The 14,367-nt window shown below is 45.2% G+C and overlaps 1 protein-coding gene across 1 annotated transcript in view; it reads left to right on the forward strand.

Annotated features, from left to right (window-relative positions):
* The window catches only part of CYRIB (CYFIP related Rac1 interactor B), a 418,393-nt gene that overhangs the window by 313,597 nt on the left and 90,429 nt on the right, over positions 1-14,367 (forward strand). Inside the window, exons 8-10 of the mRNA XM_033933027.1 lie at positions 6,414-6,433; positions 7,203-7,219; positions 9,690-9,703. Of these exons, the coding sequence (XP_033788918.1) occupies positions 6,414-6,433; positions 7,203-7,219; positions 9,690-9,703 (51 nt within the window). The remainder of the gene's footprint in view (positions 1-6,413; positions 6,434-7,202; positions 7,220-9,689; positions 9,704-14,367) is intronic.

Consider the following 14,367-nt stretch of genomic DNA (forward strand, 5'->3'; position numbering starts at 1 on the left):
TGAGCTATTGCATGTGATAAGAATGGCAGGTTAGTGTAGTTAATTGCTGTACATCGTTTTGCTAGTTTCACTTGGGCTGCATGTTTGCTTTATTTTCTCAGCTTTTCTTAGTTTGCATTAAGCTACATTATGTATGAGATACTATTGGAAATATTTCAGATTTGAAATAAAAATGTTCCTATAATTTATGCCTCTAATCGGATGTCCTTTCAGTACCCACTTTTTAAGCCTCTAAAGAATAGTTAGCATTAGTAAGAATCAAGGAATATTTCAGCTGAAATGTAAATTTTTTGCATTAGTATGTTTTAAATGACTAAATTTATGCATTCTAAACATCATGGAAGTTGCTTAAAATTAACTTTTTTTTTAGTGGGATATTAAAAATGATTATCTGTTTAGGTATATTCAGTATTGAACTTAATTATTTTGTTTAGAATTTTTATGGTCATTAAAGCACTTTTTTTCTTTATTAAGATCTAGGCCTTATTTCAGATTGTACCGTCTTGGCTATTTCTGTTAAAGTGTAAATTTCCAATGATACGTACATGACCTAAAATCCACTTTTTCAATTCCCCTTTTTTTAATAATCTAATATTATATTCCATGGTTTATGAATCATTTTAATTTTACCCATATTTGTAGCAATTGACTAGCCTGTGCCTAGTACCCCTTATCTTGCACACCGTCTAACAACACATACCAACCATGTCATGTTGTTGCATACATTAAGTAAGGTAGCAGAAGCTTTTTTTGATGCTGCAGAAGAAACATTCTACCCATCTTTTAGTCATTTGATTCAAAGCTGAGACTGTTTAGTAGAGATTTGGCAGGTAGTTTGTTAGTGCATGTGCTTTCAGCACTTGTGTTCAGTGGCAGAAGCATGGGACTTTTGATTCATACAGATTGCTCATTTAGTGTGTGCATACATAAATGATTGAATATCAAACATGCTTTTTCATATTGTGTGTTTTGTGGTGTTAACCATTGCTAGTGTTGAATTTGATGTGTGGCATTTTGCAGATTATTGACTTTCTAGTCCTAATTATTCAAGACTTGGCACTTGATTTGTTAAAAGAGCACACGGTGACAGAATTTGTCCCCATCCCCGCCGTTAACCACAGGAAACCACCGCCATGCCATTCTATAAGGAGAAAGGGAAGAATCAGAGTATGAATGGGCACAACCACTGACCCTCAAGCCTTGCATTGAAGAATGCTGGTGTAGAAGGACTGAGGTTAAAATAGACACTGAAGAATGACATGGGATGGTTTCCCACGGTTATCCTCGGGGACGGTGACAAATTCTGTCACCATGTCATTCTCTTCTTACTCAACAAAAAAATTTGTACGTTGTCTATTAAATACTCTAATGCATGTTTGCTTTGCCAGTATTTTATATAACTACAATACTTTGAATTTCATCTGTGGAATTCAGTTATGAGAGCTCTTAAATTATAAATCAAACATTGGTTCCTTTGGTTTTGAATACAAATCCTAATCTACTGGCTAGCTTGCATTATTTTCCTACAAAGAAAAATGTGTACACTTCCCCCCCTAAATATTTGCGGGGGATTAGGGGCAAAGCCGGCCTGTGAATAACATAAATTTGCAAATAACTTTAAGGTCAACTCTGACCTATCCCCAGCTCCTATACTCCTCCAGAACTTACTTTGTAAAGCCTGGTGGTCTAGCGGTGAAGCAGGGCAAGAGCAATCTTTCTATGTTCCTGCCCTGTGCAGAACCAGGAACAAAAATGGCTGCTGTGAGTTTCCTCTGTAATCTTGACAGCGGGTAATCACAACAGCCATTTTTGTTCCTGGTTCTGCACAGGGTAGGAATGTAGGAAGATTGCGTGTGTCACCGCTAGACCACCATGCTTTACATTGGAAGTTCTGGAGGGGGGTGGGTCAGAGTCGTCCCTAAGAAGGTTGTGGAGGGAGCTTGGGGATAGGTCAGAATTGGTCCTAAATAAGTTGTGGAATTTTTAAAATGTAAGTTGTGGTGAGATCTGGGAGGGGGTATTAAAAACCACGAACAATCGAAGTCACGAGTGCCAATCCCGCGAATATTGAGAGGAAAGTATTTCATTTGAAGCTTCCTTGAATATGTATTCCAAACTAAGTATTTGCCAAAAATGGTAACTAGCCCTTTTTTTTTTTTTTACCATGCAACAGAGTACTGGCTTCATTTTGCATCAGTTTGCTATGACTTGTAAGAGCTGGTGAGAATCAGACTTCATTATATAATATAGTTACTAGCGATCTCCAATAGACAGTGGCACATATTATCCCTATAAAATTCTCGCTGTATCATAAAAAGATTTAGATGATAGAAAGTGATATTTATAGAGATAATTGTTGCTATATGGTAAGATTGGAGGATATGAACTGTTTATAAGCATATGGAGACCTCCCTGATGCAGAAAAGTGAAACATGACTCATAGAAATGGGAATGATTAGGGTTACTATATTTAAGGACGGAAAAATCCGAGCACATGGCCTTGCCCCGCTCCACCTCCAGCCCTATCCCCAAAAGCATAGTTTCTTTTTTGCCGACCTCCTGGCTGCGTCTGGAGGGCCTCCAGCATGTGCGGATGTGTTTGATGTCGTCCGCACATGCTTGTTGAAGGTCCTCCAGACCCAGTCGGAGCTCAGGGCTTTCCAAAACCCAGACAAACTGTGGGGTTTTGGAAAGTCTGTCCGGGATCCCAGACAGTCCTCTAAAAAGAGTACATGTCCGGGTTTTTCCAGACATCTGATAACTCTAGGAATGAACCTTTCGTACAGTAAGAGTTTGTGTTTTGCCTCTTTGATGGTCCTATACATAAAAATATTAGATGTTAGAGAATAAAATTTTTAGAAATAACTGTGTGCTTTTGTAAGAATTTGGGCATGTTATTTAAATTATGGTGCCCTGTATTGTTTTCTTTGTGCAAAGTCTGTTTGTATGGTATGCATATGATATTGACTCTAAGGCCTTAATTCTATAAAAAGCAACTAGATCGGGTAACCAGCGAGTAGGCATGGTTACGGGAAGATTTGGGGCGAAGTTTGAGCATGGATTGAGTTAGGTATATTAAGCTAAGAAAACTCTGGCTTAATATACCTGCACCTAATCATGCCTACTGGTGCTTAAGTCAATTTAGACACGATTCTACAAATGGCACCTAACTTTGACATGCAATAGGTCCTGTTTTCCTAGGTGCGTACTGAGTTAGGTGGTGTTTATTGAATCTGGCTCTTAAGTGTTTATCCTGGGTGGAGATAGGAATATTGGTGAAGTAGAGTGTTAAGTTCCTGAGTAACTAGGAAGTGAGCCAAGCCCACTAGTGAAAGAAAAGCATTAAACTCCAAAAATGTATGCGTTCGTATTGTTGACATGAATGAATTGAACACAACTAGAATACCAGATTATCCTAGGACAAGCAGGCAGCATGTGGGTGACGTCATCCACGGAGCCCCGTCGCGGACAGCTTTTCAAGCAAACTTGATTGAAGATCTTAAAGTTTGCTAGTGCTGCACCGTGCATGCGTGTGCCTTTACTGCTCAGCTAGAGGGTGTGTCTCCTCAACGTGGACCTCAGTTCTTAGTTTTCCACAGAGCCAGAAAGCCCTCTCTCTTCTCTGCGAATCTTAAGTGCCTTTCTTGCACCGCGGCTTCTTTTGTTTTTGTCGGAAGTCGCTGTGCTCCGCGTCTTTTCTGTTTTATTTTTTTTTAAAAACAACAAAAACTTCATTACATCGATCGCAACAAGGGGGGGGGGGGGGGGGGGGTTTGTTTTTTTTCCTTGGCCGCCGCCGTGTCCTTTTTTTTTCTGCCTTATGTCCCGGCCTCTTACCGGTTTCAAGAAGTGCACGCAGTGCGATCGGGTGATCTCAATCACAGATCCGCACCGTTGGTGTATACTTTGTCTCGGTGTTGATCACCCTACAGACTCTTGCCCTCGTTGTGCCACTCTCCAACCCCGGACTCTTCGTCGACGGCGGGCCAAGATTTTGGAACTTTTCTCCATGGATAAAGCCTCGACCCCAGTCTGGGCCTCAACCTCGGCCTCGGTCTCAACGTCGGCCTCGAAGACCTCGGGCCCGAGCATGTCTCCCTCGACTTCGAAGGCCTCAGCTGCTCCAGCTTCGAAGACCTTGGCCTTGGGTAAGTCTACTCTTCCTCCTTCAGGTTCAGCTCAGCTACCGAAGAAGCCGTCCTCGGAGTCTCTAGCCACCCAGGCAGTGAGTGTAGGCCTGCTGGCCTCTGCGAGACCTCCTCCTAAGCGTGCCTCCATATTATGGGAATACTCTACATCGAGGTCGCCTTCGTTGGAGCGCACTGCTGCACCAGTTCGTCCAAATCCTTTGGTCTCGGTGCCGATGTTCGAGGATATGCTTAAGGCTATCCTAACCTCGCAGATCTCCTCTGCTTTGGCTCAGTTTGCCCTGGCCTTGACCTCACTCATTGTTGACCAGCCTGAGCGTCGCGCTGAGGGCTCTCGAGGCAAGTGCGTCGGTCCCGCCACTTGTCCTCGAGTGACTCCTCGCCTACTCCATCGAGGCGAACTTCCCCCACTGCCCGATCTCATTCAAAGCACTGGCCTAAACGTACTTCTTCTTCGAGGCAGCGGTCTACCAAACGGCCCAGGGATTCTCCCCTGAGGTGGGGTAGTTCGCCAGGTCCTCGCACAATGGGATCCATCCAGCCGTCGGACCTCGTACTGTCTGACCCTTGTCTTCGCCAATCTCCCGTGCCGTCTCGGTCTCCTAGCCGAGGGGCTTCAAGGTCAAAGACTCCAACCTCCCTGCCGCATCGGAAGGTCTCTTCTTCCCGGGGCTCACCAAGACGGGCTCCTTGGGCCTCTGTCCCTCGGACCCCCGGGTCCTCACCTTCCAGGCTCTCTAAGCGCAAGCTGTTGTCAACTCCCCCTCGTTCTCTCAGCGGGGCCTTATCAACATCCCTGCTTATGGACACTGACTTGCCGGCGCAGTACTCGAGGGAAGTTTCCCCCTCGTCCTCGGCTGTCCCGAAGTCCCGCTCGGCTTCGCCCTTGAAGGGCGTTCTGCAGGCAAGCCTTTCTCCTTCACCAGGTTCGTGCTGGACATGGGCAAGGCGCTGCAACTGGATCTCCAGTCCGAAACTAGGTGTACCCGGGAATATTTGGAGGAGATGGAGCTTCCTTATCCACCGAAGGAATCCCTTTGCCTCCCCCTGAATCCGGTCTTGCAGCAGACTATCTTCCAGAATTTGGAGACACCTTACACCATTCCGGCCAAGATGGAATCCAGGTACCGGATGGTCCCATGTAAAGGGTTTGAAAAGGCTCAGCTCTCCCACCAGTCCTTGGTGGTAGAGTTCTCTTTAAAGAAGTCTAACTCCTCCAAGTTCTATGCGGCTGTCTCACCGGGCCAGGAAAGCCGGACTATGGACAAGTTTGGCAGGTGCCTGTACCAAAATTCGATGATAGCGAACAGAGTTCTGAATTACAATTTTACCTTTACATCCTATCTCAAACATTACATCAAATCCATGCCCTCTTTTCAGGATGATTTGGCTATCCATCGCCGAACCGAATTTCGCCAACTGCTGGATACGCTGACACAGATTCGCCTTTATATGTTTCAGGCTACCTATGATGCCTTTGAACTTTCCTCGAGGGTTTCCGCCTTTGCGGTAGCCATGCGTCGCCTAGCTTGGCTCCACATAGTTGACATGGACCCGAATCTTCAGGACCGTCTGGCGAAACTCCCGTGCTTGGGCAACGAGCTCTTCGACGACTCCATCGAGGCAGCCACAAAACGCCTCTCCGAGCATGAACGCTCCTTCGCCTCCTTGGTCAGACCCAAGGCAAAGCCCGCTCCTCCTATGTCGTACAAGTTGCCTCCCCGGCGCTACCCCCAGAAGTCCACGCCGGCTTTTTCCAGGCCGTCACCGCGTCAGCAGCAGCAGAGGGTCCCTCAAAAGCCTCAGACCCCTGCAGCGGCAAAGCCTGCGCCGTCTTTTTACTATCCCTGTCGCCGCTGGGAACTGATTATTTCGGACAACTGGATCCTCTCCATTATCAGAGAGGGGTATTCACTTCATTTCCGGATGCCCCCAAGAGAGTGTCATTCCAACTGGTTGCAACTCCCCCTTCTTCTCCAGTAGGCTCATGCCCTCCTTCACCTTCGGGCGGTGGAGGAGGTCCCTTTGTATCAGCAGGGCACCGGGTTCTACTCCTGGTACTTTCTAGTCCCCAAAAAGACCGGGGACCTGCGCCCTATCCTGGCCCTCCGGGTGCTGAACAAGTTCCTGATCAAGGAAAAGTTCTGTATGCTCTCTCTCTTCCCACGTTGTATCCCCTGATGGACGAAGGGGACTGGTTGTGCTCCCTGGACCTGAAAGAGGCCTACACTCACATCCCGATCCACCCGGCCACTTTGCTTTCAGGTGGAAGACCTACACCTGCAGTATTGGGTCCTCCCGTTCGGGCTCACTTTGTCCCCACGGGTCTTCACGAAGTGCCTCATGGTGGTGGCAGCGGCCCTGGGGTCGCAGGGTCTTCAAGTGTTCCCATACCTCGACGACTGGCTCATCAAGGCGGTTATTTCAGCGACCCAATGGACTATTTTGTTCCCTCAGCATCTAGGCTTCGAGGTCAACTTCCCCAAGTCCCAGTTGTGCCCCTCTCAGTCTCTGCAATTCATAGGGGCAGTGCTGGACACGGTTCGCCTCCGCTCGTTCACCTGTGCCAGTAGGTCTCCTTTCAGTCCACGGCCTCGGCCAAACAGATGATGATCCTGTTGGGCCACATGGCCTCCACCGTTCATGTGACTCCTTTTGCCAGACTTCACCTCCGAGTGCTTCAGTGGACCCTGGCGTCCCAGTGGAGACAGGACCGAGATCCCGCATCTCATCACATTGCGGTGACTCCCTCCTTGCAGTGTTCATTCCACTGGTGGATGCTCTCTTCCAATCTTTCCAGAGGTTTTCTCTTTCTCGCGCCCCCGCGGACTCCTGTACGTATACCTTGACGGCCTTCGGACTCAGGGTCTTTGGTCGAGCGCAGACCGTCACTACCACATCAACCTGCTGGAACTTCGGGCCATTTACAATGCTTTGGTAGCCTTTTGGCATTTGCTTCAGGATCGCGTGGTCCTGGTGCGCACGGACAACCAGGTGGCGATGTATTATGTGAACAAGCAGGGGGGTACAGGTTCCCTGTCTCTTTGCCGGGAGGCTCTTCGGCTCTGGGAGTGGGCGATACGCCACAACATCTTCCTTCGAGCGTTCTACATCCAAGGCGAGCAAACCTGTCTGGCGGATAGGTTGAGTCGCCTTCTCCAGCCGCACGAATGGTAGCTCCATTCCTCGACTCTGCGGCAGGTGTTTGCTCGATGGGGGACGCCACAGATAGATCTGTTCGCCTCGCCCCTCAACTACAAGTTGCCTCGCTTCTGCTCCAGGATTTAGTCCCCAGATTGTCTCGAAGCGGATGCTTTCCTTCTAGATTGGAAGGGATGGTTCCTCATAGAAACATAGAAATAGACGGCAGATAAGGGCCCACGGCCCATCTAGTCTGCCCACCTTAATGTCCCTCCCCTACCTTTGCCCTGTGAATAGATCCCATGTGCCGATCCCATTTGGCCTTAAAATCAGGCACGCTGCTGGCCTCAATCACCTGTAGTGGAAGACTATTCCAACGATCAACCACTCTTTCAGTGAAAAAGAATTTCCTGGTGTCACCTCGTAGTTTCCCGCCCCTGATTTTCAACGGATGCCCTCTTGTTGTCGTGGGACCCTTGAAAAAGAAGATATCTTCCTCCGCCTCGATGCGGCCCGTAAGATACTTGAACGTCTCAATCATGTCTCCCCTCTCTCTGCGCTCCTCGAGCGAGTATAGCTGTAATTTGTCAAGCCGTTTTTCGTATGGTAGATCCTTGAGTCCCGAGACCATCCGGGTGGCCATTCTTTGCACCGACTTCCTCTACGCATTCCCTCCATTTCCTCTGATTCTGAAGATTCTCGTTCAACTCAAGTCGGTCCTCGCCACCATGATTTTGATAGCTCCTCGGTGGCCCAGACAGCCGTGGTTCTCCCTTCTCCTCCAACTCAGTGCAAGGGAGCCTCTGCTTTTGCCTGTATTTCCTTCTCTGCTGTCTCAGAGCCGGGGTTCGCTGCTGCATCCCAATCTGCAGTCTCTACACTTAACAGCGTGGTTCCTTTCCACCTAACTCCCTCCTTCGGTTTTTCTCAGTCGATGCGGGATGTCCTCGAGGCCTCTCGGAAGAGTTCCACTAGACAGTGCTACTCCCAGAAATGGACTAGATTTGCTGCGTGGTGTGCTACGCATTGCGTGGAGCCACTGTCTGCCTCCTTGTCCTCCATGCTGGATTATTTGCTGCACTTGTCTCGGTCTGGTCTCAAATCGACTTCTGTTCGAGTCTACCTTAGTGCGTTTGCTGCCTTTCATCAGCCAATTGATGAGAATTTGCTCTCGGTCCATCTGGTGGTTTCCTAATTTATGAAGGGCCTTTTCAATGTCCATCCTCCACTCAAGCCCCCCCCCCCCTGTGGTTTGGGATCTTAATGTGGTTGTGGCTCAATTGATGAAACCTCCGTTTGAACCTATTGATAAGGCTCATCTGAAGTATCTCACATGGAAGGTGGTGTTTCTGATTGCCCTCACGTCTGCTCGCAGAGTCAGTGAGCTTTCGTACTCATCCTAAGTTCTTGCCTAAGGTGGTTTCGGATTTCCACCTCAACCAGTCCATTGTTCTTCCGGTGTTTTTTCCCAAGCCCCATTCTCATCCTGGAGAGGTGGCGCTTCACATTCTTGACTGTAAGAGGGCGTTGGCTTTTTATCTCCAACGCACCCAGTCTCATTGGACGGATCCTCAACTCTTCCTATCTTTTGATCCTAATCGGTTGGGGCGTCCTGTTTCCAAGCGTACCTTGTCCAACTGGTTGGCTGCTTGTATTTCCTTCTGCTATGCTCAGGCTGGTCTCCCTCTGCAGGGTCGGGTCATGGGGCATAAAGTCTGAGCGATGGCGGCGGTTTCTATCGCTTTCCTCAGGTCCACGCCTATTGAGAAGATCTGCAAGGCCGCCACTTGGTCCTCAGTTCATACCTTCACCTCTCACTACTGTCTGGATACTTTCTCCAGGCGCGACGGCCAGTTCAGCCAGTCGGTTTTACGTAATCTGTTCTCCTAAATTGCCAACTCTCCCTCCGTCCCATCCTGGTTAGCTTGGAGGTCACCCACATGTAGAGAATATGCTGCCTGCTTGTCCTGGGATAAAATACAGTTACTTACCATAACAGGTGTTATCCAGGGACAGCAGGCAGATATTCTCGCAACCCTCCCACCTCCCCGGGTTGACTTCTTTGCTAGCTATCTGAACTGAGGACCACGTTGAGGAGACTGAGGAGACGCGCCCTCTAGCTGAGCGGGAAGGCACATGCATGCGCAGTGCAGCACTAGCAAACTTTAAGATCTTCAATCAAGTTTGCTTGAAAAGCTGTTCGCGATGGGGCTCCGTGGATGACATCACCCACATGTAGAGAATATCTGCCTGCTGCCCCTGGATAACACTTGTTACGGTAAGTAACTGTGCTTTTTAACACTAGGATCTGCCTGATCCACTAAGGCCTTTCTTTATCTCTGTGGTAAAGTATAGTGAATTTAACTCTTAAATATACACCAAACAAACTTGTCCCAAAAGAAATGTCAATAGTAGTAGCAACTTGAACAAAATCTGCTGTGACAGTTCAGTTCTGTCTTTGTGGGGCAGTAGAGTTTTTTGGTTGTTTGTGTTTTTTTTAAGTGTAAGAACCTTTTTCCTAGTGTAAAAAACAAATCAGTGGCAAGTCTTGATAACATTAGTTGTCAGTTCTTTGTAGAATGCTATTATGATCCTCTGCATGAATTGCTAATAATACACTGATGCTTAACTGTTGCTGTTATTCCCTCATGTTTGTCTTCATTTCTATAGCAGTCTTCAGCAGCTTTCAAAATTTTATGTGTAACCCTCTTGTCACTTTGAGAAAATGTCAGCCAGTTCTTTCATTTTAGTAATGCTCTTCGTTCTGTTGCCAGAGAACATCTAGGGGGGAGGGGTTCCACTCCTGAGCACTGCCTCCTGAGTGGTTGATGTGTCACATCACTTTTGTTCTGCTGCTGTACATTTTTAGACATGAGCCAAGGAAATGATGCACATCAGTCACTTGACAGCAGAGGGCACAGAATTGAGTTTTGATTGCTAATAAAAGACAGAAATGATGATTGCATCCCAAGACTAATTGCTGAGAATATTTATAAAGTCAACACCTTTCTTACAAAGGTGGTAGTATGATTTGAATGTATGCTTTGCTGGGTTTATAACCTGAATGGAGCATGGTGCCTCAAAACATCATCTGATGACAAGCAAATACAAATGAAAGTTCTCATGGGTCATTTGATTGTGTTGGCACACAGTATCTTTCCAAAACTTTCTAAGAACACAGTGTAGGCTCTTACAGTGGATGTCCACATTCTGCCAGATAGACCCACAGTCACTCAAGTTAATTATGCTTTTGGAGGATGTTCCCAGGAAAACAGGAGATACTCACTTCCCCAAAACTTGTAAAGTAGAAAAAACAGCGAAGACTCTGATGCTCAATATCTTTTATTGTGTATCGAGACTCGACACAATCGTGTTTCAGCCCCAAATGGGCCTACCTCAGGAGTCTGGAAACAGAGTGATGGAAAATCTACTATCTTTCTAGGTCAGTCAGAAAACAATATTATAAAATATAGACAGAGGCTCTGAAAGCCGACGTGAGTGGTCCTAACAAAAAGCTTGGCCACAACCTAGGTGGATTACAATAAAACAAACACTGAATATTTCACAGCAAAACAAACTGCAACAAGTAACCTTATTACATCATTCCCTTGTCTAAAATTTTCATTCAATTTTAGAGAATTGCACACAAAGTTTGTGGCCAAGCTTTTTGTTAGGACCTCTCACGTCAGCTCTCAGAGCCTTTGTCTATATTTTATAATATTGTTTTCTAACTGACCTAGAAAGATAGTAGATTTTCCATCACTCTGTTTCCAGACTTCTGAGGAAGGCCCATTTGGGGATGAAACATGATCATGTCGAGTCTTGATACACAATAAAAGACATTGAGAATCAGAGTCGTCTTTGCTGTTTTTTCTACTTTTGGAGGATGTTCATCAAGTCAGTCTTGAAGCTAGGTTTTCCTTCAGCCTTTGTCATCTGTAAAATTAGTGGGGAGTATGCAGATTTCAGCTAAACTACTTTTCTTGTGGCACTATACTTGGTCTTTTTAAATTTTCAATGTGGCTCTCGAGTAGCAATCCTTCCTTTTGAATCACCATTCAATATTTGTGGCCTTGTCTAGAATTTTTTTTTTTTTCTCTTATGTGTCTGAGTTCTGTCTTTGTGGCTTCTCTGCTAAAATGCCATTAAAAGGTTTAGGTGTGATCAGGGAGACTTGGCATCTACCTGTCTGCGGTGTATGTCCAATTCACAGTATGCTTTGAAACCTAATGAGCAATCCTCAGAAGCCAGCTGAGGTAAGATTGATAGCCAGATCTTAGCTAAGCAGTTCTCAGCCAATTCAGTGGCATGATGGTTCACATGTCCAGGAGTCAGAACAAATCTTTCCTCTGGCACAAGGATGGGCAACTATGGTCCTGAAAGGCCACAACCCAGTCTGGTTTTCAAGATTTCCACAGTGAATATGCATGACATCTGTTTTCATACAATGGATGGAAGCACTACATGCAAATCAATCTCATGCTTGCTTATTTATTTATTTAAAAAAATTATTTTCTGCCTACAGCCTAGGTAGATTACAATAAAACAAACAGAATATTCTTCAAAGCAAAACAAACTGCAACAAGTAACCTTATTACATCATTCCCTCTTCTAAAATTTCAAATATAAAATTTTACAAAGACATTTCAATAAAAAAAGAATGCTTCACAACATTTCATTCTAGAAAAAAGCTTATACAAATAAGTTTTCAATTCCTTATTATGGAAATCATGAAAACTCAGCTAGGTTGTGGCCCTTGAGGGCTCTGATTACCCACCACTGCCCTAATGAGACATCGTAAGGGCTTGAAAGGCTTGACATGTAGGTTGAAACATAGACTTTGAAATCATGAATCATTTAAGAACATCAAAGACTTTGAAATCATGAATCATTTAAGAACATCAAAGACTTATAAACATGATTGACTTTGTCCAAAATATGATGCAGCTGCCTAGAGGGACTCCTCTTCTTTCCTGTTCCATGACTGAGCTTTGCTGGTACCCTAAGGGCCATCTGTCATATTTTCAGGTCTGTCCTTGCATGATCTTAGAGGGTGTGCAGTTTCTGTAAATATTATTTTACTTTAGCCTCTAGCAATGGTTTTTCATTTTGTTTTGGTGGAGGTAGGCAGAGTTGTGTAAGAAGCATTTAATGGTCCGTCAAATGATTTGAACCTACATAAGTTGACTTGAACTACATAAGTTGGATACACAGTCATTGTATGCATTGTGGTGATCCAGCTACAGTGACATGGCAATAGTACGTTGACATTGGGTTAGCACTTGCAAACCATATCAAGAGTAGAATTGGCCTATACAACACAGTAATGCTGATGAATCTCTCTCTTCATTCCAGACATATTTTGTATCAAATCTGTGCTGTCAGCACCTGCTGTATCAAATTTTGACTCTTTCAGAAAAGCTGGAGTTATCCCAGAACAAGTTATTAGTACACGACGTCATTCTATCTTTTCGGTTACGGCTCCCCAAGCTTGGAATGCCCTGCCAATTTACTTAAGAGAAGAAAGAGTTCTAGACAAATTTAAGAGCAAACTTAAGGGCTTCCTTTTTAAAGACGCTTTTAGTGATTAACTGAATTTCTTATGTTTTTAATCTCTCTTTAAATTACAATAAATGTCTTCCCCTTTCCCCAATGTATTATTTACCTTAATTGTTTCTTTTATATTCAATTGTATTTCTTCCTGTAACTTTCCCATTGTTTGATCTCGTATGTAAAAATAGTCTTGTTAGTTATGTTTAATCATGTTATATTATGTTATGTATTTAATGATATTTTAATATGTTTAGTAATAATTTTGTTAGTCATGTATGTTTCCCTTGACTTTGTAATTTTTTAGCTGTACATCGCTTAGAATTTGGAATAGGCGATTAATCAAATCTTATAATAAACTTGGAAACTTGGCAGCATATTCTCACACAAGGGTGACGTCACCGACGGAGCTCCGGTATGGACAATTGAAAAATGAATCGCAACTTTAAAGTTTGGAAAGTTTGTGATCAGCCTGCGCAAGTGCCTTCCTGCCCGACGTAGGCACGCGGTCCCTCATTTTTTTTTAGTTTCCACGGAGGTAAGACGATGCATTTCCACAGCCGTTGAAAACTTTTTTGCCTTCCCGCTCTCGCGTCAGTGACTTTTCAGTCATTTTCGTGTTATTTTTTCTTTATTTCATTTAGTTTACCTTCAATAAAAAAAAAATCTTTCTCTCTTGTCGGTTTGGCCTATTGTACCACCTTGGCCTCCGACTGATTTTGCCGAGGCGGTCTTCCCGTCAATGTCACAACCACAGACGGGATTTAAGAAATGTGGTTGCTGTGCTCGGCCCATCTCTGTGACTGACCCACATCGCTGGTGTCTCCAGTGTTTGGGACTGAAGCACCACCCGGGAACCTGTACCCGGTGTTTTCTTCAGGAGAGGACTTTGAAAAACCGCATTCTTCAACAGAAACTACTGTTTGGTGTCACTATAGAGGGGGAGCCGACATCACTACCGACATCAACGGCGCTGATGTCACGTACATCGACACCGGCAGAAACATCTCCGGTGTTGTAACTTCCTGGGGTAAGCAGGCTAAGAAGCCTTCCCCTACCTTATCTGGGACTCGGGTCAAGATGGCATTGAGTTGAGTCATGCCGACCGTGTAAAAGTGTTGTAAGCTTCCTCTTCATGACATTTTGTGTAAGACTTTCTACAAAAATCTGGAAACTCCGCTTTCAGTTCCTGTGGCTCCTAGAAAGCTTGACTCATATAGAGTGGTTCCTATTCCTGGCTTTGATAAACCTCAGCTTCTTCATGAGTCTCTTGTGGTGGAATCGACCTTGAAGAAGTCTGCAGGGGCTAGTGTCTATGCTTCTGTACCTCCTAGCTGAAAGGGTAAAGCAATGGACAAATTTGGTAAACGCCTTTACCAAAATGCAATGTTGGCGAACCAAGCTGGAAACTATAATTTCCACTTTTCATTCTACCTGAAACATCTGGTTAAGCAGTTTTCAGCTTTTCAAAAATATATTCCGTCATATAAAACTCAAGCTTTTCAAAATCTTATTGCTACAGTTTTCC

Source organism: Geotrypetes seraphini, chromosome 2 (assembly GCF_902459505.1).
Source record: "Geotrypetes seraphini chromosome 2, aGeoSer1.1, whole genome shotgun sequence".
In the NCBI taxonomy this organism is placed as follows: domain Eukaryota; kingdom Metazoa; phylum Chordata; class Amphibia; order Gymnophiona; family Dermophiidae; genus Geotrypetes; species Geotrypetes seraphini.